Here is a 21,798-nt window from a genome sequence, read left to right as displayed (position 1 = left end):
ACTGCCCCCCCCCCAAACCAACAAATGGGGACCTCCCCTATATTGAAGCCCCCCCCCCCCAAAACTCCCCCACGCAAAACGCCCAACCCCCCCCCCCCCCAAATACCCTAAATGGGTTTTTACTGCCCCCCCCCCCCCCCCCAACCCCCCCAAAATTGGATTCTTCCATCCCTGAGAGGATGGGGGGGGTGGTGGTGGGGGGGGGAGAGAGGGGAGTGGGGGGGGGGGGGCAGTAAAAAAAGAAGTTTTATTGTATCAAAAAAAGCATTAAAAATGAGCCGGGGGGGGGCGGGGGGGGGGGGGGATTTACGCATGGCCAAAGCGGAGGGGGGCGGGGCCAGGAGAGAGGGGGCGTGGTTAAGGCGTAAAGGGGGCGTGGTCAGATTGGGAGGGGGGTGGGAAGCGTGGGCGTGGTTACGGCGGGGGTGGGCGGGGCTTTCGCGGGGGAAGGGGAGTGGCTAAGGGGAAAGGGGGCGTGGCTGAAGGGAAAGGGGGCGTGGTAAAGGGGAAATTGGGCGTGGCTGAAGGGAAATGGGGCGGGGCTGAAGGGAAATGGGGCGGGGCTGAAGGGAAAGGGGGCGTGGCTAAAGGAAAAAGGGGGCGTGGTCAGTCCGAGCCTTTTTGCAGCAGTTTCTTCCCGCAGCTGGGTTGGGGTCCCTCCACCTTCACACGGCGGCCTTTGGAACTGGGGGGGGGGGGGGGGGGGGGGGGGGGGGGGGGGGGGGGGGTTTGGGGTGAGGGGGGGGGTGTTAAATATTGGGGGGGGGGGTCCAGGATGAGGCCCCACCTCCCTCAAAAAGCCCTCGGTTGGGATCTCCCAGCAGAAAGGCAATGGGGACCCCCCATATATATATATATATACCATCAGATCCATCCCAACCCCCTCCCCCCCCCCAAATAAAATCAATGGGAGCCCTCCCAGGATGCAACGGGGCACTTCCACACCCCCCCCAACACGACACCCCCCCCCCCCCCCCATTAAAGGGCTCAGCACCCCTTCCAGCCCCCCCCCCCCCAAAAAGGACCCACACCATAACCCCTTCTTTGCCCCCCCCCCCCCCAAAAAGGACCCACACCATAACCACCTTCTTTGCCCCCCCCCCCCCAAAAAAGGACCCCCCCCCCCCAAAAAGGACAATAACTCAACCTTCACTTATGGGGATCCCCCCCCAAAAAGGACCCCCCCCCCAACACGACCCCCCCCCCCCATTAAAGGGCTCAGCACCCCTTCCAGCCACACCCCCCCCCCCAAAAAGGACCCCCCCCCCCAAAAAAGGACGACGACTCAACCTTCACTTATGGGGAACCCCCCCCAAAAGGGACCCACACCATAACCCCCTTCTTTGCCCCCCCCACCCCCAAATCCCCCCCCCAAAAACACAACCCCCCCCCCCCATTAAGGGGATCAGCACCCCTTCCAGCCACCCCCCCCCCCAAATCCCCCCCCCCAAAAAGGACAATCCCCCCCCCCACTTATGGGGAACCCCCCCCGAAAAAGGACCCACACCATAAACCCCTTCTTTGCCCCCCCCCCACCCCGAAATCCCCCCCCCACCCAAAAAGGACCCACACCACAACTCCCTTCCTTCCCCCCCCCCCCAAATCCCCCCCCCCTAAAAAGGACCCACACCACAACCAGGGACCCTGAGGTCGTTGCCCCCCCCCCCACCCCCCCCCCAAATCCCCCCCCCCCCAAAAAGGACTCACGGCCGCGGTGCGGACCCCCCCTCGGCGAGCTGCAGCGCCTCATTGATCTCCTTCAGCATCTCATAGCGGCGGCGCCCGCGCACCTGTGGGGGGGGGGGACGGGATGGGAACCCCCCCGAAATACAACCCGTTACCCCAAAGAGCTCCATGAGAACCCCCACAAACCTTCCAGGACCCAAAAGGTCCCACGGGAATCCCCACATACCTTCCAGGACCCAAATGGTCCCACGGGAACCCCCACAAACCTTCCAGGACCCAAAAGGACCCATGAGAACCCATAGAAACCTTCCAGGACCCAAAAGGTCCCATGAGAACCCCCACAAACCTTCCAGGACCCAAAAGGACCCATGAGAACCCATAGAAACCTTCCAGGACCCAAAAGGTCCCCTTCCAGGACCCAGAAGGTCCCCTTCCAGGGCCCAAACAGTCCCCTTCCAGGACCCAAATGGTCCCACGGGAACCCCCAGAAACCTTCCAGGACCCAAAAGGTCCCATGGGAACCCCCACAAACCTTCCAGGACCCAAAAGTTCCCCTTCCAGGACCCAAACAGTCCCCTTGCAGGACCCAAAGGGCCCCATGGGAACCCCCATAAACCTTCCAGGACCCAAACAGTCCCATGAGAACCCCCAGAAACCTTCCAGGACCCAAAAGGTCCCATGGGAACCCCCACAAACCTTCCAGGACCCAAAAGTTCCCCTTCCAGGACCCAAACAGTCCCCTTGCAGGACCCAAAGGGCCCCATGGGAACCCGCATAAACCTTCCAGGACCCAAACAGTCCCATGAGAACCCCCAGAAACCTTCCAGGACCCAAAAAGACCCATGGAACCCCCAGAAACCTTCCAGGACCCAAAACGTCCCCTTCCAGGACCCAAACAGTCCCCTTCCAGGACCCAAATGGTCCCATGGGAACCCCCAGAAACCTTCCAGGACCCAAAAGGTCCCATGGGAACCCCCACAAACCTTCCAGGACCCAAAAGGTCCCCTTCCAGGACCCAAAGGATCCCATGGGAACCCCCAGAAACCTTCCAGGACCCAAAAGGTCCCATTGGAACCCCCAAAAAGGACCCAAATGATTCCATGGGAACCCCCACAAACCTTCCAGGACCCAAAAGTTCCCCTTCCAGGACCCAAACAGTCCCCTTCCAGAACCCAAAAGGTCCCATGGGAACCCCCAGAAGCCTTCCAGGACCCAAAAGGACCCATGAGAACCCATAGAAACCTTCCAGGACCCAAAAGGTCCCATGGAAAACCCCAGAAACCTTCCAGGACCCAAAAGGTCCCCTTCCAGGACCCAAAGGGTCCCATGGGAACCCCCATAAACCTTCCAGGACCCAAAAGGTCCCACGGGAACCCCCAGAAGCCTTCCAGGACCCAAACGGACCCCTTCCAGGACCCAAATGGTCCCATAGGAACCCCCACAAACCTTCCAGGACCCAAACGGTCCCATGAGAACCCCCAGAAAGGACCCAAAAGGTCCCATGAGGACCCCCATAAACCTTCCAGGACCCAAAAGGTCCCATGGGAACCCCCACAAACCTTCCAGGACCCAAAAGAACCCATGAGAACCCATAGAAACCTTCCAGGACCCAAACGGTCCCCTTCCAGGACCCAAAAGGACCCAATAGGAACCCCCAGAAACCTTCCAGGACCCAAACGGTCCCCTTCCAGGACCCAAAAGGTCCATTGGAACCCCCAGAAAGGACCCAAAAGGTCCCATGGGTACCACCAGAAACCTTCCAGGACCCAAACAGTCCCCTTCCAGGACCCAAAAGAACCCATGAGAACCCATAGAAACCTTCCAGGACCCAAACGGTCCCTTCCAGGACCCAAATGGTCCCACGGGAACCCCCAGAAACCTTCCAGGACCCAAAGGGTCCCATGAGAACCCCCACAAACCTTCCAGGACCTAAAAAGTCCCATTGGAACCCCCAGAAAGGACCCAAAAGGTCCCATGGGTACCCCCAGAAACCTTCCAGGACCCAAAGGGTCCCCTTCCAGGACCCAAACAGTCCCCTTCCAGAACCCAAAAGGTCCCATAGGAACCCCCAGAAGCCTTCCAGGACCCAAAAGGACCCATGAGAACCCATAGAAACCTTCCAGGACCCAAAAGGCCCCATGGAAAACCCCAGAAACCTTCCAGGACCCAAAAGGTCCCCTTCCAGGACCCAAATGGTCCCATAGGAACCCCCACAAACCTTCCAGGACCCAAAGGGTCCCACGGGAACCCCCACAAACCTTCCAGAACCCAAAAGGTCCCCTTCCAGGACCCAAAAGGTCCCATGGGAACCCCCAGAAACCTTCCAGGACCCAAAAGGACCCATGAGAACCCCCAGAAAGGACCCAAAAGGTCCCATGAGGACCCCCATAAACCTTCCAGGACCCAAAAGGTCCCATGAGAACCGCCACAAACCTTCCAGGACCCAAAAGGACCCATGAGAACCCATAGAAACCTTCCAGGACCCAAAAGGTCCCCTTCCAGGACCCAAACGGTCTCATGGGAACCCCCACAAACCTTCCAGGACCCAAACAGTCCCCTTCCAGGACCCAAATGGTCCCATAGGAACCCCCACAAACCTTCCAGGACCCAAAGGGTCCCACGGGAACCCCCACAAACCTTCCAGGACCCAAAAGGTCCCCTTCCAGGACCCAAATGGTCCCATGGGAACCCCCACAAACCTTCCAGGACCCCAAAATACCCCATAGGGCACCCCAAATTCCTTCCAGGACCCCAAAATGCTCCATAGGGCACCCCAAAAACCTTTCAGGACCCCAAAATGCTCCATAGGGCACCCCCAAAACCTTCCAGGACCCCAAAATGCCCCATAGGGTACCCCCAAAAAACCTTCCAGGACCCCAAAATGCCTCATAGGGAACCCCAAATTCCTTCCAGGACCCCAAAATGCCCCATAAGGAACCCCCAAATCCCTCCAGGACCCCAAAATTCCCCATAGGGAACCCTAAAACCTTCCAGGACCCCAAAATGCCCCATAGGTCACCCCAAAAATCCCATAAGACCCCAAAATACCCCATAGAGTACCCCTAAATCCTCCCAGGACCCCAAAATGCCCCATAAGACACCCCAAAAACCTTTCAGGACCCCAAAAAGCCCCATAGGGCACCCCTAAAAACCTCCCAGGACCCCAAAATACCCCATAAGACCCCAAATACTCCCTCAGGAACGCCCTTCAAACCCTCCAGGACCCCAAAATGCCCCATAGGGTACCCCAAAAATCCCATAAGACCCCAAAATACCCCATAAGACCCCAAACACTCCCTCAGGAACGCCCTTCAAAACCTTCCAGGACCCCAAAATGCCCCATAAGGACCCCCCAAAAATCCCATAAGACCCCAAAAGACCCCATAAGACCCCTAACGCTCTCTCAGGAACGCCCTTAAAACCCTCCAGGACCCCAAAATGCCCCATAGGACCCCCCAAAAATCTAATAAGACCCCAAAATACCCCATAAGACCCCAAACACTCCCTCAGGAACGCCCTTCAAACCTTCCAGGACCCCAAAATGCCCCATAAGGACCCCCCAAAAATCCCATAAGACCCCAAAATACCCCATAAGACCCCAAACACTCCCTCAGGAACGCCCTTCAAACCCTCCAGGACCCCAAAATGCCCCATAGGACCCCCCAAAACCCTCCCAGGACCCCAAAATGCCCCATAAAGACCCCAAACACTCCCTCAGGAACGCCCTTCAAACCCTCCAGGACCCCAAAATGCCCATAAGGACCCCCCAAAAATCCCATAAGACCCCAAAATACCCCATAAGACCCCAAACACTCCCTCAGGAACGCCCTTCAAACCTTCCAGGACCCCAAAATGCCCCATAAGGACCCCCAAAAATCCCATAAGACCCCAAAATACCCCAAATACTCCCTCAGGAACGCCCTTCAAACCCTCCAGGACCCCAAAATGCCCCATAGGACACCCCAAAAACCTTCCAGGACCCCAAAATACCCTATAAGACCCCAAACACTCCCTCAGGAATGCCCTTCAAACCCTCCAGGACCCCAAAATGCCCCATAGGACCCCCCAAAAATCCCATAAGACCCCAAAATACCCCAAATACTCCCTCAGGAACGCCCTTCAATCCTTCCAGGACCCCAAAATGCCCCATAGGGCACCCCTAAAAACCTCCCAGGACCCCAAAATACCCCATAAGACCCCAAACACTCCCTCAGGAACGCCCTTCAAACCTCCCAGGACCCCAAAATGCCCCAGAAGGACCCCCCAAAAATCCCATAAGACCCCAAAATACCCCATAAGACCCCAAACATTCCCTCAGGAACGCCCTTAAAAACCCTCCAGGACCCCAAAATGCCCCATAGGACCCCCCAAAAATCCCATAAGACCCCAAAATACCCCAAATACTCCCTCAGGAACGCCCTTCAAACCCTCCAGGACCCCAAAATGCCCCATAAGGACCCCCCAAAAATCCCATAAGACCCCAAAATACCCCATAAGACCCCAAACACTCCTCAGAAACGCCCTTAAAACCCTCCAGGACCCCAAAATGCCCCATAGGACACCCCAAAACCCTCCCAGGACCCCAAAATACTCCATAAGACCCCAAACACTCCCTCAGGAACGCCCTTCAAACCCTCCAGGACCCCAAAATGCCCCATAGGACACCCTAAAACCCTCCCAGGACCCCAAAATACCCCATAAGACCCCAAACACTCCCTCAGGAACGCCCTTCAAACCTTCCAGGACCCCAAAATGCCCCATAAGGACCTCCCAAAAATCCCATAAGACCCCAAAATACCCCAAATACTCCCTCAGGAACGCCCTTCAAACCTTCCAGGACCCCAAAATGCCCCATAGGACACCCCAAAAACCTTCCAGGACCCCAAAATACCCTATAAGACCCCAAACACTCCCTCAGGAACGCTCTTCAAACCTTCCAGGACCCCAAAATGCCCCATAGGACACCCCAAAAACCTCCCAGGACCCCAAAATACCCCATAAGACCCCAAACACTCCCTCAGGAACGCCCTTCAAACCTTCCAGGACCCCAAAATGCCCCATAAGGACCCCCCAAAAATCCCATAAGACCCCAAAATACCCCATAAGACCCCAAACACTCCCTCAGGAACGCCCTTCAAACCCTCCAGGACCCCAAAATGCCCCATAGGACCCCCCAAAAATCCCATAAGACCCCAAAATACCCCATAAGACCCCAAATACTCCCTCAGGAACGCCCTTCAAACCTTCCAGGACCCCAAAATGCCCCATAGGACCCCCAAAATGCCCCATAAGACCCCAAAAGACCCCATAAGACCCCAAACACTCCCTCAGGAACGCCCTTCAAACCTTCCAGGACCCCAAAATGCCCCATAGGGCACCCCTAAAAACCTCCCAGGACCCCAAAATACCCCATAAGACCCCAAACACTCCCTCAGGAATGCCCTTAAAACCCTCCAGGACCCCAAAATGCCCCATAGGACCCCCCAAAAATCCCATAAGACCCCAAAATACCCCATAAGACCCCAAACACTCCCTCAGGAACGCCCTTCAAACCTTCCAGGACCCCAAAATGCCCCATAGGACCCCCCAAAAATCCCATAAGACCCCATAAGACCCCAAATGCTCCCTCAGGAACGCCCTTCAAACCTTCCAGGACCCCAAAATGCCCCATAGGACACCCCAAAAACCTCCCAGGACCCCAAAATACCCCATAAGACCCCAAACGCTCTCTCAGGAACGCCCTTAAAAACCCTCCAGGACCCCAAAATGCCCCATAGGACCCCCCAAAAATCCCATAAGACCCCAAAATACCCCAAATACTCCCTCAGGAACGCCCTTCAAACCTTCCAGGACCCCAAAATGCCCCATAAGGACCCCCCAAAAATCCCATAAGACCCCCCCCGACCCCCCCAAATAAAGGCTTTCCAGGCACTGTACCCACCTGCAGGTAGAATATCTCATTGTCGGGGTTCAGCACGCGCTTCTTGGGGGGCTCGGGGGCTTCGGTTGGGGGCGACATTGCTGGGGGGGGGGGGAGGTCAATGTCTATGGGGCCCCCCATGCCTGGGGGGGGGGGACCCCAATGTCTGGGGGGGGGACCCCAATGATGGGGGGACCCCAATATTGGGGGGGGGGGGGGGGGCACAACCCCAATGTCTGGAATGGGGTTCTCAATGTCTGGAAGGGTCCCCCAATAGCTGAGGGGGGGACCCCAACGCTTGGGGGGGGGGGGCAATGTCTGGGGGGGACCCCAATTACTGGGGGGGACCCCAATGTCTGGGGGGACCCCAATGATGGGGGCACCCCAATATAGGGGGGGGACACACACAACTCCAATGTCTGCAGTGGGGGTTCTCAATGTCTGGAAGGGATCCCCAGTAGCCCAAGGGGGGACCCCAATGCTTAGGGGGGACCCCAATGTCTGGGGGGGACCCCAATTACTGGGGGGATTCCAATGCCTGGGGGGGACCCCAATGATGGGGGGACCCCAATATCTTGGGGGTGGGGGGGGGCACAACCCCAATGTCTGGAGTGGGGGTTCTCAATGTCTGGAAGGGTTCCCCAGTAGCCCAAGGGGGGACCGCAATGCTTGTGGGGGACCCCAATGCTTGGGGTGGACCCCAATGATGGGGGGACCCCAATATCTTGGGGGGGGGGGGGGGGCACAACCCCAATGTCTGGAGTGGGGGTTCTCAATGTCTGGGAGGGTTCCCCAATAGCTGAGGGGGGGACCCCAATGTCTGGGTGGACCCCATTATCTGGGGGGACCCCAATGTCTGGGGGGGACCCCATTGTCTGAGGGGGACCCCAATATTGGGGGGGGGGGGACACAACCCCAATGTCTGGAGTGGGGGTTCTCAATGTCTGGAAGGGTCCCCCAATAGCTGAGGGGGGGACCCCAATGCTTGGGGGGGACCCCAATGCCTGGGGGGGGACCCCAATGTCTTGGGGGGGGGGGGACACAACCCCAATGTCTGGAGTGGGGTTCTCAATGTCTGGGAGGGTTCCCCAATAGCCCAAGGGGGGACCCCAATGACGGGGGGGGACCCCAATGTCTGGGGGGGACCCCATTGTCTGGGGGGGACCCCAATATCTTGGGAGGGGGGGGGACACAACCCCAATGTCTGGAGTGGGGTTCTCAATGTCTGGGAAAGTCCCCCAGTAGCCCAAGGGGGGACCCCAATGCTTGGGGGGGACCCCAATGACGGGGTGGGACCCCAATGATGGGGGGGACCCCAATATCTTGGGGGTGGGGGGTGGCACAACCCCAATGTCTGGAGTGGGGGTTCTCAATGTCTGGAAGGGATCCCCAGTAGCCCAAGGGGGGACCCCAATGCTTGGGGGGGACCCCAATGCCTGGGGGGACCCCAATGTCTGGGGGGGACCCCATTGTCTGGGGGGGACCCCAATATCTTGGGGGGGGGGGGACACAACCCCAATGTCTGGAGTGGGGTTCTCAATGTCTGGGAGGGTTCCCCAATAGCCCAAGGGGGGACCCCAATGCTTGGGGGGACCCCAATGCCTGGGGGGGACCCCAATGATGGGGGGACCCCAATATGGGGGGGGGGACACAACTCCAATGTCTGGAGTGGGGGTTCTCAATGTCTGGAAGGGATCCCCAGTAGCCCAAGGGGGGACCCCAATGCTTGGGGGGGACCCCAATGCCAGGGGGGGACCCCAATATCCCTCTAGCCCCGCCCATATCCATTAGCCCCGCCCACCACCCATTACCCCACACTCCTCCCTTTAGCCCCGCCCACCATTAGCCCTGCCCACATTTATTAGCCCCGCCCAGCTCCAATTAGCCCCGCCCACCACCCATTAGCCCCACCTACATCCCATTAGCCCCGCCCATCACCCATTACCCCCATCTACCTCCCATTAGCCCCGCCCACTTCCCATTAGCCCCTCCCTCCATTCATTAGCCCCGCCCACCAAGCATTAGCCCCGCCCACATTTATTAGCCCCGCCCATCTCCCATCACCACAGCCCACCACGCATACCTCCCATTGACCCCGCCCATCACCCTTTAGCCCCGCCCACCACCCTTTAGCCCCGCCCACCTCCCATTAAGCCCGCCCACTCCCCTCTAGCCCCGCCCATCTCCCTTTAGCCCCGCCCACCACCCATTACCCCACACTCCTCCCTTGAGCCTCGCCCACCATTAACCCCGCCCACCACCCATTAGCCCCGCCCATCACCCATTACCCAATCTATCTCCCACTAGCCCCGCCCACCTCCCATTAGCCCCGCCCTCCATTCATTAGCCCCGCCCACCATCCATTACCCCACCTACCTCCCATTAGCCCCGCCCACCTCCATTTAGTCCCGCCTACCACCCATTAGCCCCGCCCAACACCCATTACCCCCCTCTACCACCCATTAGCCCCGCCCACCACCCATTAGTCCCACCCACCACCCTTTAGCCCCGCCCACCACCCATTAGCCCCGCCCACCACCCATTAGCCACGCCCATCACCCATTACCCCCATCTACCACCCATGACCCCCATCTACCACCCATCAGCCCCGCCCACATTTATTAGCCCCGCCCACCACCCATTACCCCACGCTCCTCCCTTTAGCCCCGCCCACCTCCCATTAGCCCCGCCCTCCATTCATTAGCCCCGCCTACCTCCCATTAGCCCCCCTCCACCCTTTAGCCCCGCCTACCTCCCATTAGCCCCGCCTACCTCCCATTAGCCCCGCCCACCACCCTTTAGCCCCGCCTACCTCCCTTTCGCCCCGCCCACCATCCATAAGCACCGCCCACCAAGCCTGCCCATTTCCCATTCGCTCCGCCCACCACCCATTAGCCCCGCCCACCATCCTTAAGCCCCGCCCACTTCCTCACCCCAGCCCCGTTTAAACTCCCTTACCCCTCCCCTCAGCCCCGCCCCCCTTTGCCGCAAGCCCCGCCCTCACCTCGCTTAGCCACGCCCCCGGCCCCGCCCCTCTTCCGGAAGTTCTCCTCCTCGATCTTGCGGTCCCTCCCCGGACATGCGCACACGCGCACCTCGAAGCAGCGCCGCCCCAACAGCTGCCCCCTGCGACCCCCCCCGGACAACAACCGATCAGAGGGGGGGACCCCACCGTCATCCCCTCCCCTCCCCCCCCCAGGACCCCTTCAGGAGGCACAATGGGCACAGGAACCCCAGGAGACCCCCAGAACCCCCCCATAAACCCCCCCATGAACCACCCCAGATACCCCTCCATGAACCCCCCCAATGAACCCCCCCGAGGTACCCCCATGAACCCCCCCATGAGCCCCCCCCAGGTTTTGGGGACCCCTATGAACACCCCTCTCCCCTTCCCCCCCCCCCAGGACTCCTTCAGGAGGCATAATGGGCACAGGAACCACAGAAGACCCCCAGAACCCCCCCATAAACCCCCCCATGAACCACCCCAGATACCCCTCCATGAACCCCCCCAGGTACCCCCCGAGGTACCCCCATGAACCCCCCATGACCCCCCCCAGGTTTTGGGGACCCCTATGAACACCCCCCACTGCCCTCCCCCCCCCCAGGACCCCTTCAGGAAGCAAAATGGGCACAGGAACCCCAGAAGACCCCCAGAAGCCCCCCATAGACCCCCTCATGAACCCCCCTGAGGTACCCCCCATGAACCCCCCCATGAGCCCCCCCCAGGTTTTGGGGACCCCTATGAACACCCCCACTCCACTCCCCCCCCCCAAGACTCCTTCAGGACGTACAATGGGCACAGGAACCCCAGGAGACCCCCAGAACCCCCCCATAACCCCCCCATAACCCACCAATGAACCCCCCCGAGGTACCCCCATGAACCCCCCCATGAGCCCCCATAAGTATTTGGGGACCCCTATGAACACCCCCCCTCCTCTCCCCCCCCCCCCAAGGACCCCTTCAGGAGGCACAATGGGCACAGGAACCCCAGGAGACCCCCAGAAGCCCCCCATAAACCCCCCCATGAACCCCCCTGAGGTACCCCCCATAACCCCCCCATGAGCCCCCCCCAGGTTTTGGGGACCCCTATGAACACCCCCACTCCCCTCCCCCCCTCCCAGGACCCCATCAGGAGGCACAATGGGCACAGGAACCCCAGGAGACCCCATAACCCCCCCATAACCCCCCCATTAACCCCCCAGATACCCCCCATGAACCCCCCCAGGTACCCCTCCATGAGCCCCCCCCAGGTTTTGGGGACCCCTATGAACACCCCCACTCCCCTCCCCCCCGCAGGACTCCTTCAGGAGGCACAATGGGCACAGGAACCCCAGGAGACCCCCAGAACCCCCCCAGAACCCCCCCCATAAACCCCCCAATGAACCCCCCCGAGGTACCCCCCATGAGCCCCCCCCAGGTTTTGGGGACCCCTATGAACACCCCCCACTCCCCTCCCCCCCCAGGACTCCTTCAGAAGGCACAATGGGCACAGGAACCCCAGGAGACCCCCAGAAGCCCCCCCATAAACCCCCCCATGAACCCCCCCATAAACCCCCCATGAACCCCCCCAGGTACCCCCCGAGGTACCCCCATGAACCCCCCATGAGCCCCCCCCAGGTTTTGGGGACCCCTATGAACACCCCCACTCCCCTCCCCGCCCCCCCCCAGGACCCCTTCAGGAGGCACAATGGGCACAAGAACCCCAGAAGCCCCCCATAAACCCCCCCATGACCCCCCCCAGATACCCCCCATGAAGCCCCCCCCCAGGTACCCCCCATGAGCCCCCCCCAGGTTTTGGGGACCCCTATGAACACCCCCACTCCCCTCCCCCCCCCCCAGGACCCCTTCAGGAGGCACAATGGGCACAGGAACCCCAGAAGACCCCCAGAACCCCCCCCAGAACCCCCCCATGAACCCCCCCGAGGTACCCCCCATAAACCCCCCCATGAGCCCCCCCCAGGTTTTGGGGACCCCTATGAACACCCCCCCCCTCCCCTCCCCTCCCCCCCCCAGGACCCTTTCAGGAGGCACAATGGGCACAGGAACCCCAGAAGACCCCCATAACCCCCCCATAACCCCCCCATGAACCCCCCCAGATACCCCCCATGAGCCCCCCCCCAGGTTTTGGGGACCCCTATGAACACCCCCCTCTCTCCGCCCCCCCCCCAGGACCCATAATGGGCACAGGAACCCCAGAAGACCCCAGAACCCCCCCATAAACCCCCCCAGGTACCCCTCCATGAACCCCCCCCATGAAGCCCCCAAGTGCCCCCCCATGAGCCCCCCCATGAGCCCCCCTATGTATTTGGGGACCCCTATGAACACCCCCACTCCCCTCCCCCCCCCAGGACCCCTTCAGGAGGCACAATGGGCAGAGAAACCCCAGAAGACCCCCAGGAGCCCCCCCATAAACCCCCCCATGAACCCCCCTATTATCCCCCTCATGAACCCCCCCCATGAGCCCCCCCCAGGTTTTGGGGACCCCTATGAACACCCCCACTCCCCTCCCCCCCCCCAAGACTCCTTCAGGACGTACAATGGGCACAGGAACCCCAGAAGACCCCCAGAACCCCCCCATAAACCCCCCCATGAACCCCCCCAGATACCCCCCATGAACCCCCCCAGATACCCCCCATGAAACCCCCCAGGTACCCCCCATGAGCCCCCCCCAGGTTTTGGGGACCCCTATGAACACCCCCACTGCCCTCCCCCCCCCCAGGACCCCATCAGGAGGCACAATGGGCACAGGAACCCCAGAAGACCCCCATAACCCCCCCATAACCCCCCCAGATACCCCCCATGAACCCCCCGAGGTACCCCCCATAACCGCCCCATGAGCCCCCCCCAGGTTTTGGGGACCCCTATGAACACCCCCCCCTCCCCTCCCCCCCCCCCCAGGACCCCTTCAGGAGGCACAATGGGCACAGGAAAGCCAGAAAACCCCCATAACCCCCCCATAACCCCTCCAGATACCCCCCATGAAACCCCCCCCATGAACCCCCCCATGAGCCCCCCCAGGTTTTGGGGACCCCTATGAACACCCCCACTCCCCTCCCCCCCCCCCAGGACTCCTTCAGGAGGCACAATGGGCACAGGAACCCCAGAAGACCCCCAGAACCCCCCCATAACCCCCCCATGAGCCCCCCCCAGGTTTTAGGGACCCCTATGAACACCCCCTCTCCCCTCCCCCCCCCAGGACCCCTTCAGGAAGCAAAATGGGCACAGGAACCCCAGAAGACCCCAGAACCCCCCCAGAACCCCCCCATGAACCCCCCCAGGTACCCCCCATAACCCCCCCATGAGCCCCCCCCAGGTTTTGGGGACCCCTATGAACACCCCCACTCCCCTCCCCCCCCCCCCAGGACTCCTTCAGGAGGCACAATGGGCGCAGGAACCCCAGAAGACCCCCAGAACCCCCCCAGAACCCCCCCATGAACCCCCCCAGATGCCCCTCCATGAACCCCCCCCATGAACCCCCCCAGATGCCTCTCCATGAACCCCCCCATGAGCCCCCCTATGTATTTGGGGACCCCTATGAACACCCCCTCTCCCCTCCCCCCCCCAGTACCACTTCAGGAAGCACAATGGACACAGGAACCCCAGGAGACCCCCAGAACCCCCCCATAACCCCCCCATGAACCCCCCCAGATACCCCCCATGAACCCCCACAGGTACCCCCCCATGAGCCCCCCCCGGGTTTTGGGGACCCCTATGAACACTCCCACTCCCCTCCCCCCCCCCAGGACCCCATCAGGAGGCACAATGGGCACAGGAACCCCAGAAGACCCCCAGAAGCCCCCCCAGATGCCCCTCCATGAACCCCCCCCATGAACCCCCCCGAGGTACCCCCCATGAACCCCCCCATGAGCCCCCCCCAGGTATTTGGGGACCCCTATGAACACCCCCCCTCCCCGCCCCCCCCCAGGACCCCTTCAGGAGGCACAATGGGCACAGGAACCCCAGGAGACCCCCAGGAGCCCCCCATAAACCCCCCCATGAACCCCCCCAATTATCCCCCTCATGAACCCCCCCATGAGCCCCCCCCAGGTTTTGGGGACCCCTATGAACACCCCCCTCTCCCCGCCCCCCCCCCCAGGACCCCTTCAGGAGGCACAATGGGCACAGGAACCCCAGGAGACCCCCAGAACCCCCCCCAGAACCCCCCCAGGTACCCCCCATAAACCCCCCAGGTACCCCCCCATGAGCCCCCATATGTATTTGGGGACCCCTATGAACACCCCCACTCCCCTCCTCTCCCCCAGGACCCCTTCAGGAGGCACAATGGGCACAGGAACCCCAGAAAACCCCCATAACCCCCCCATAACCCCCCCATGAACCCCCCAGATACCCCCCATAAACCCCCCAGGTACACCCCATGAGCCCCCCCCAGGTTTTGGGGACCCCTATGAACACCCCCCACTGCCCTCCCCCCCCCAGGACCCCTTCAGGAGGCACAATGGGCACAGGAACCCCAGGAGACCCCCAGAACCCCCCCCAGAACCCCCCCAGGTACCCCCCATGAACCCCCCCATGAACCCCCCCCAGGTTTTTTGGGGACCCCTATGAACACCCCCCCACCCTCCCCCCCCCCCCCCCCCCCCCCAGGACCCCTTCAGGAGGCACAATGGGCACAGGAACCCCAGAAGACCCCCAGAAGCCCCCCCAGAACCCCCCCTTAGCCCCCCCCCCAGATACCCCCCATAAACCCCCCCAGGTACCCCCCCATGAGCCCCCCCCAGGTTTTGGGGACCCCTATGAACACCCCCCAACTCCCCTCCCCCCCCCCAGGACTCCTTCAGGACGCACAATGGGCACAGGAACCCCAGAAGACCCCCAGAACCCCCCCATAACCCCCCATAAACCCCCCCATGAACCCCCCAGGTACCCCCCATGAGCCCCCCCCAGGTTTTGGGGACCCCTATGAACACCCCCTCTCCCCTCCCCCCCCCAGTACCCCTTCAGGAGGCACAGGAACCCCAGGAGACCCCCAGGAGCCCCCCCATAAACCCCCCCCCATCTATATGGGGACCCGCACACAACCCCCCCTCCCCATATGTAACCCCCCAACTTCGCAGCCCTTTGGGGTCCCCCCCTCACGACCCCCCCAGGGACCTCAAAACCCCCACCTGATCCCCCCCCCCCCACACCCAAAGACCCCCTGCAGGCATTCAAAGACCCCAATAAACCCCCCCCACCCCAAAACCGAACCCCCCCAAAGGTATTTAGGGACCCCTCCAAAGGTATTTAGGGACCCCCCCAAAGGTATTTAGGGACCCCCCCCCCCAAAAACCCACTCCATGAATCCCCTCCCCCTAAAACCCCCCCTTCCTGTGCCCCACAGCCCCCTCTTCCACAACCCTACAGACCCTCTCCCCCCTTTCTCTTTTTAGGGGGGGGGTTTAGGTTCAAAGTTGGGGGGGGGGGGTCCCCAAAAATCTCACCCCGGCCCCTCCAGTGTAAGGATGGTGAGGATGGGGCGGCGGTTCATCCCCCCCATGCAGGAACTGTTGCACATGAAGTTGTACAGCACTGTGGTACAGTCAGAGCCCACCTGGATGGGGGGGGGGGATTTTGGGGGGGGGGGGGACACCCCCAAAAACAACCTGAGCACCCCACAATCCTCTCCCCCCCCCCCCCAACTCCTCCCTGCCACCCCCATCCTCGAGCATCCGAATGCTGCTGTCAGCATCCCGACACCCCCGACACCCCCAAATACCCCCCAACGCCCCCCCCCCCCCCCCAAAATGCCTCCCGGACCCCCCTATTTGGGGGTGTTGGAGGACATTGGGGGGTGTTTGGGGGTACGTGGGGGGTATTGGGGGGGTATTTGGGGGGTATTGGGGGTATTTGGGGGTGTTGGAGGGCATTGGGGGGGTTTGGGGGTATCTGGGGGGTATCTGGGGGGTATTTGAGAGCGTTGGGGGGTATTTGGGGGGGTATTTGGGGGTGTTGGAGGGCATAGGGGGGGATTTGGGGGTGTTGGAGGGCATTGGGGGGTGTTTGGGGGTATTTGGGGGGGGGAAAAGGGGGTGTTGGAGGGTATTGGGGGCTGTTTGGGGGTATCTAGGGGGTATTTGGGGGGGTATTTGGGGGTGTTGGAGGGCATTGGGGGGTGTTTGGGGGGTACGTGGGGGGTACTGGGGGGGTATTTGGGGGGTATTGGGGGTATTTGGGGGTGTCAGAGGGCATTGGGGGGTGTTTGGGGGTATCTGGGGGGGATTTGGGGGGTATAGGAGGAATTTGGGGGTGATGGAGGGCATTGGGGGGTGTTTGGGGGTACGTGGGGGGAATTGGGGGGGTGTTTGGGGTGTATTGGGGGTATTTGGGGGTGTCAGAGGGCATTGGGGGTGTTTGTGGGGGTGTGGGGGGGATTTGGGGGGTATAGGAGGAATTTGGGGGTGATGGAGGGCATTGGGGGGTGTTTGGGGGTACGTGGGGGGAATTGGGGGGGTGTTTGGGGTGTATTGGGGGTATTTGGGGGTGTCAGAGGGCATTGGGGGTGTTTGTGGGGGTGTGGGGGGGTATTTGGGAGGGTATTTGGGGGTATTGGGGGGATTTGGGGGTGTTGGAGGGCATTGGGGGGGTTTGGGGGTATTGGGGGGGTATTTGGGGGGTATTGGGGGTATTTGGGGGTGTTGGAGGGCATTGGGGGGGTTTGGGGGTATTTGGGGGGGTATCTGGGGGGTATTTGGGGGGGTATTTGGGGGGTATTGGGGGTATTTGGGGGTGTCAGAGGGCATAGGGGGGGGTTTGGGGGTATCTGGGGGGGTATTTGGGGGTGATGGAGGACATTGGGGGGTTTGGGGGGTACGTGGGGGGTATTTGGGGGGTATTTGGGGTGTATTGGGGGTATTTGGGGGTGTCAGAGGGCATAGGGGGGGTTTGGGGGTATCTGGGGGGTATTTGGGGGGGTATTTGGGGGGTATTGGGGGTATTTGGGGGTGTCAAAGGGCATTGGGGGTGTTTGGGGGTATCTGGGGGGTATTTGGGGGGTATTGGGGGTATTTGGGGGTGTCGAAGGGCATTGGGGGTGTTTGGGGGTATCTGGGGGGGATTTGGGGGTGTTTGGGTGGTACGTGGGGGGTATTTGGGGGGGTATTTGGGGGTATTGGGGGTATTTGGGGGTGTTGGAGGGCATTGGGGGGTGTTTTGGGGGTGTGGGGGTGTATTTGGGGGGGTATTTGGGAGGTATTGGGGGTATTTGGGGGTGTCGGAGGGCATTGGGGGGGATGGGGGGTGTCATGGGGGGTCTGGGGGTCACAGTATTGGGAAGTTATGGGGTCGTAGGGGGGGGAGAATTGGGGTTGGGGGGGTCTTTAGGGGGGACTGAGGGGGGGGGATTTGGGGCTGGGGGTCATTGGGGAGGGTCAGTGAGGGGTTATGGGGTCATGAGGGGGGATTGGGGGTCACGGCAATGGGAGGTTATGGGGTCGTGGGGGGGGGTCTTGGGGTTGGGGGGGTCTTTAGGGGGGACTGAGGGGGGGCATTTTGGGGTTGGGGGTCATTGGGGGGGGGTGTCATTGAGGGGTTATGGGGTGGGGGGGGGGTCCTTAAGGGGGACTGGGGGGGGTTTGGGGCTGGGGGTCATTGGGGGGGGTCAGTGAAGGGTTATGGGGTCATGGGGGGGGGATTGGGGGTCACAGCATTGGGAAGTTATGGGGTCGTGGGGGGGGTCTTGGGGTTGGGGGGGTCTTTAGGGGGGTCTGGGGGGTATTTTGGGGTTGGGGGTCATTGGGGGGGGGTCATTGAGGGGTTATGGGGTCATGAGGGGGGATGGGGGGTCATGGCAATGGGAGGTTATGGGGTCGTGGGGGGGGAATTGGGGTTGGGGGGGGGTCCTTAAAGGGGACTGGGGGGGGGGTTTGGGGCTGGGGGTCATTGGGCTGTTGGGGTTCATTGGGGGGTTATGGGGTCATGGGGGGGGATTGGGGGTCACAGCATTGGGAAGTTATGGGTTCGTGGGGGGGGGTCTTGGGGTTGTGGGGGTCTGTAGGGGGGGTCTGGGGGGGTATTTTGGGGTTGGGGGTCATTGGGGGGGGGTCATTGAGGGGTTATAGGGTCATGGGGGGGGATTGGGGGTCATGGCAATGGGAGGTTATGGGGTCGTGGGGGGGGAATTGGGGTTGGGGGGGTCTTTAGGGGGGTCTGGGGGGGTATTTTGGGGTTGGGGTCATTGGGGGGGGTCATTGAGGGGTTATGGGGTCATGGGGGGGGATTGGGGGGTCACGGCATTGGGATCTTATGGGGTCGTGGGGGGTCTTGGGGTTGGGGGGGTCTTTAGGGGGGACTGGGGGGGGGGGTTGGGGCTGGGGGCATTGGGGGGGTCATTGGGGGGGGTCATTGAGGGGTTATGGGGTCATGGGGGGGGGATTGGGGGTCATGGCAATGGGAGGTTATGGGGTCTTGGGGGGGGAATTGGGGTTGGGGGGGTCTTTAGGGGGGTCTGGGGGGGGGGGTTATGGGGGGGGTGTGATTTGGGGGTACCTCGGGGGGCTCATAGGGGACGACGACGCTGTGGCCGTTTGGTGGTCTCGTCGTCGTGGTAACGCGCCTGGGGGTTCCCCTCCACCCGGATGAGGTGCTGTGCGGGGGCCAGGCCTGGGGGGGGGGGGGGGGGGGGGTCAGAAAAGGGGGGGGGGGGTCGTGGGGGGGGTCGTGGGGGGGGGGGGCGTCACCCCACTGCTCGTACAAAACCCCCCCCCCCAACATCACAAAAACGCCCCCCCCCCCCCCCTCCCGACCCCAAATATGCCGCCTTTGCCCCCATTGCTTCCATCCCTTTACCCCCCCCCCCCCCCCATGTTCTCCCCAATGACCCCCCCAACACAGCAGGAATGACCCCCCACCCCCAATCCCAAGACCCCCCCCCCACACCCCCCCCCGACCCCATAAGATCCCAATACTGTGACCCCCAAACCCCCCCCATGACCCCATAACCCCTCACTGACCCCCCCCAATGACCCCCAACCCCAAACCCCCCCCCTCAGTCCCCCTAAAGACCCCCCCAACCCCAAGACCCCCCCACACCCCCCCGACCCCATAAGATCCCAATGCTGTGACCCCCCATCCCCCCCCATGACCCTCAAACCCCTCACTGACCCCCCCCAATGACCCCACCCCCAAATCCCCCCCCTCAGCCCCCTAAAGACCCGCCCAACCCCAAAACCCCCCCCACGACCCCATAACTTCCCAATATTGCCACCCCAAACCCCCCCCATGACCCCATAACCCCTCAATGACCCCCCCCAATGACCCCCCAGCCCCAAACCCCCCCCTCTCAGACCCCCCTAAAGACCCCCCCAACCCCAAGACCCCCCCACACCCCCCCGACCCCATAAGATCCCAATGCTGTGACCCCCAAACCCCCCATGACCCCATAACCCCTCAATGACCCCCCCAATGACCCCACCCCCAAATCCCCACCTCAGCCCCCCTAAAGACCCCCCCAACCCCAAGACCCCCCCCACGACCCCATAAGATCCCAATGCTGTGACCCCCAAACCCCCCATGACCCCATAACCCCTCACTGACCCCCCCCAATGACCCCCAACCCCAAACCCCCCCCTCTCAGACCCCCCTAAAGACCCCCCCAACCCCAAGACCCCCCCACACCCCCACGACCCCATAACTTCCCAAAACTGTGACCCCCAAACCCCCCCCATGACCCCATAACCCCACAATGACCCCCCCCAATGAACCCCAACCCCCCAATGACCCCCCCAGTCCCCCCTAAAGATCCCCCCAACCCCAAGACCCCCCCCCATGACCCCCTAATATCCCAATACGGTGACCCCCAATCCCCCCCCATGACCCCATAACGCCTCAGTGACCCCCCCCAATGACCCCCAACCCCAAAATACCCCCCCCAGTCCCCCCTAAAGACCCCCCCAACCCCAAGACCCCCCCCACGACCCCGTAACTTCCCAATATTGCCACCCCCAAACCCCCCCATGACCCCATAACCCCTCAATGACCCCCCCCAATGACCCCAACCCCAAACCCCCCCCCCCTCACTCCCTCCTTAAGACCCCCCCAACCCCAATTCCCCCCCCCATGACCCCATAACTTCCCAATGCCGTGACCCCCCATCCCCCCCCATGACCCCATAACCCCTCACTGACCCCCCCAATGACCCCCAGCCCCAAAATACCCCCCCCAGTCCCCCCTAAAGACCCCCCAACCCCAAGACCCCCCCCCACCCCCCACGACCCCATAAGATCCCAATACTGTGACCCCCATTCCCCCCCCCTTCCCTCCCTCAACCCCCCCCATGACCCCCAGCCCCCCCCAACCCCCCACCTCGATGCCCCCCCCCCCCCACCCCATATCCCCCCAGGCCCCCCAATAACACACCCAGCAACCCCCATTCCCCCCCCCAACCCCCCCATGACTCCCAGCCCCCCCCTCACCCATTAACTCCCAGCCCCCCCATGACCCTCAACCCCCCCATGACCCCCCCATGACCCCCAACCCCCCCATGACCCCGAGCCCCCCCATTACCCCCCATGACCCCCAACCCACCCCCTCACCCATTAACCCCCAACCCCCCCATGACCCCCAGCTCCCCCATTACCCCCCATTACCCCCCCACGACCCCCAACCCCCCCCATCCCATTAACCCCCAGCCCCCCCATGACCCCCCCATTGCCCCCCCACGACCCCCAACCCCCCCCAACCCCCCACCTCGATGCCCCCCCCCCCCACCCCATATCCCCCCAGGCCCCCCAATAACACACCCAGCAACCCCCACTCCCCCCCCCTTCCCCCCCCATGACCCCCCACGACCCCCAGCCCCCCCCAACCCCCCCACCTCGGTGCCCCATATCCCCCAGGCCCCCCAATAACATACCCAACAGCCCCCATTCCCACCCCCTTCCCCCCCCCATGACCGCCAACCCCCCCATTGCCCCCCCATGACCCCCAACCCCCCCCATATCCCCCCAATAACACACCCAGCAACCCCCACTCCCCCCCTTCCCCCCCCCATGACCCCCCATGACCCCCAGCCCCCCCCCAACCCCCCACCTCGGTGCCCCCCCCCACCCCATATCCCCCCAGGCCCCCCAATAACACACCCAGCAACCCCCATTCCCCCCCCCAACCCCCCCATGACCCCCAGCCCCCCCCTCACCCATTAACCCCCAGCCCCCCCATGACCCTCAACCCCCCCATGACCCCCCCATGACCCCCAA

At 62.3% G+C, this 21,798-nt stretch overlaps 2 protein-coding genes across 9 annotated transcripts; both read right to left on the bottom strand.

Annotated features, from left to right (window-relative positions):
* Nucleotides 1-230: 230 nt before the first annotated feature.
* TP53 (tumor protein p53) lies at nt 231-19,205 on the bottom strand (the record flags this gene model as incomplete). Its single annotated transcript, NM_205264.1, is given in 7 exon segments — nt 231-685; nt 1,708-1,790; nt 7,628-7,707; nt 10,611-10,732; nt 16,048-16,157; nt 19,091-19,122; nt 19,124-19,205. Coding segments are annotated over 7 exon segments (588 nt in total), but the record flags the coding sequence as incomplete, so codon positions are not given.
* On the bottom strand, nt 1,797-7,691 carry LOC121108914. 8 transcript variants are annotated; one of them, XM_040657218.2, is made up of 5 exons: nt 4,222-7,691; nt 4,007-4,181; nt 3,843-3,944; nt 2,546-3,245; nt 1,797-2,426 (listed from the first exon to the last, which is right to left on the bottom strand). In XM_040657218.2, exons 1-5 carry the CDS (start codon nt 4,408-4,410, stop codon nt 1,838-1,840), a joined length of 1,755 nt encoding a protein of 584 aa, XP_040513152.1. In that variant the 5' UTR covers nt 4,411-7,691; the 3' UTR covers nt 1,797-1,837. The 8 variants fall into 8 exon arrangements, with proteins under 8 accessions (XP_040513152.1, XP_040513153.1, XP_040513154.1 ...); XM_040657219.2 differs by having other exon boundaries at nt 3,843-4,006; nt 4,120-4,181; XM_040657220.2 differs by having other exon boundaries at nt 3,843-4,006; nt 4,120-4,181; nt 4,324-7,691.
* Nucleotides 19,206-21,798: the final 2,593 nt, after the last annotated feature.

Source organism: Gallus gallus, unplaced genomic scaffold (genome assembly GCF_016699485.2).
Source record: "Gallus gallus isolate bGalGal1 unplaced genomic scaffold, bGalGal1.mat.broiler.GRCg7b scaffold_64, whole genome shotgun sequence".
Classification (NCBI taxonomy): Eukaryota; Metazoa; Chordata; class Aves; order Galliformes; family Phasianidae; genus Gallus; species Gallus gallus.
Note: the sequence above shows the minus strand (reverse complement) of the source record. Positions and strands in the feature narration are given on the sequence as shown.

Coding starts and splice junctions, on each gene's coding strand:
- LOC121108914 (XM_040657216.2), bottom strand. CDS start 4,576: ATGAGGCATTTTGGGGTCCTGGAAGGTTTTTTGGGGGTACCCTATGGG. Junction 4,182..4,221: donor GACTGTTTGGGTCCTGGAAG/GTTTGTGGGGGT, acceptor GGGTCCTGGAAG/GGGACCTTTTGGGTCCTGGA. Junction 3,246..3,842: donor GACCTTTTGGGTCCTGGAAG/GTTTCTGGGGTT, acceptor GGGTCCTGGAAG/GTTTGTGGGGGTTCCCATGG.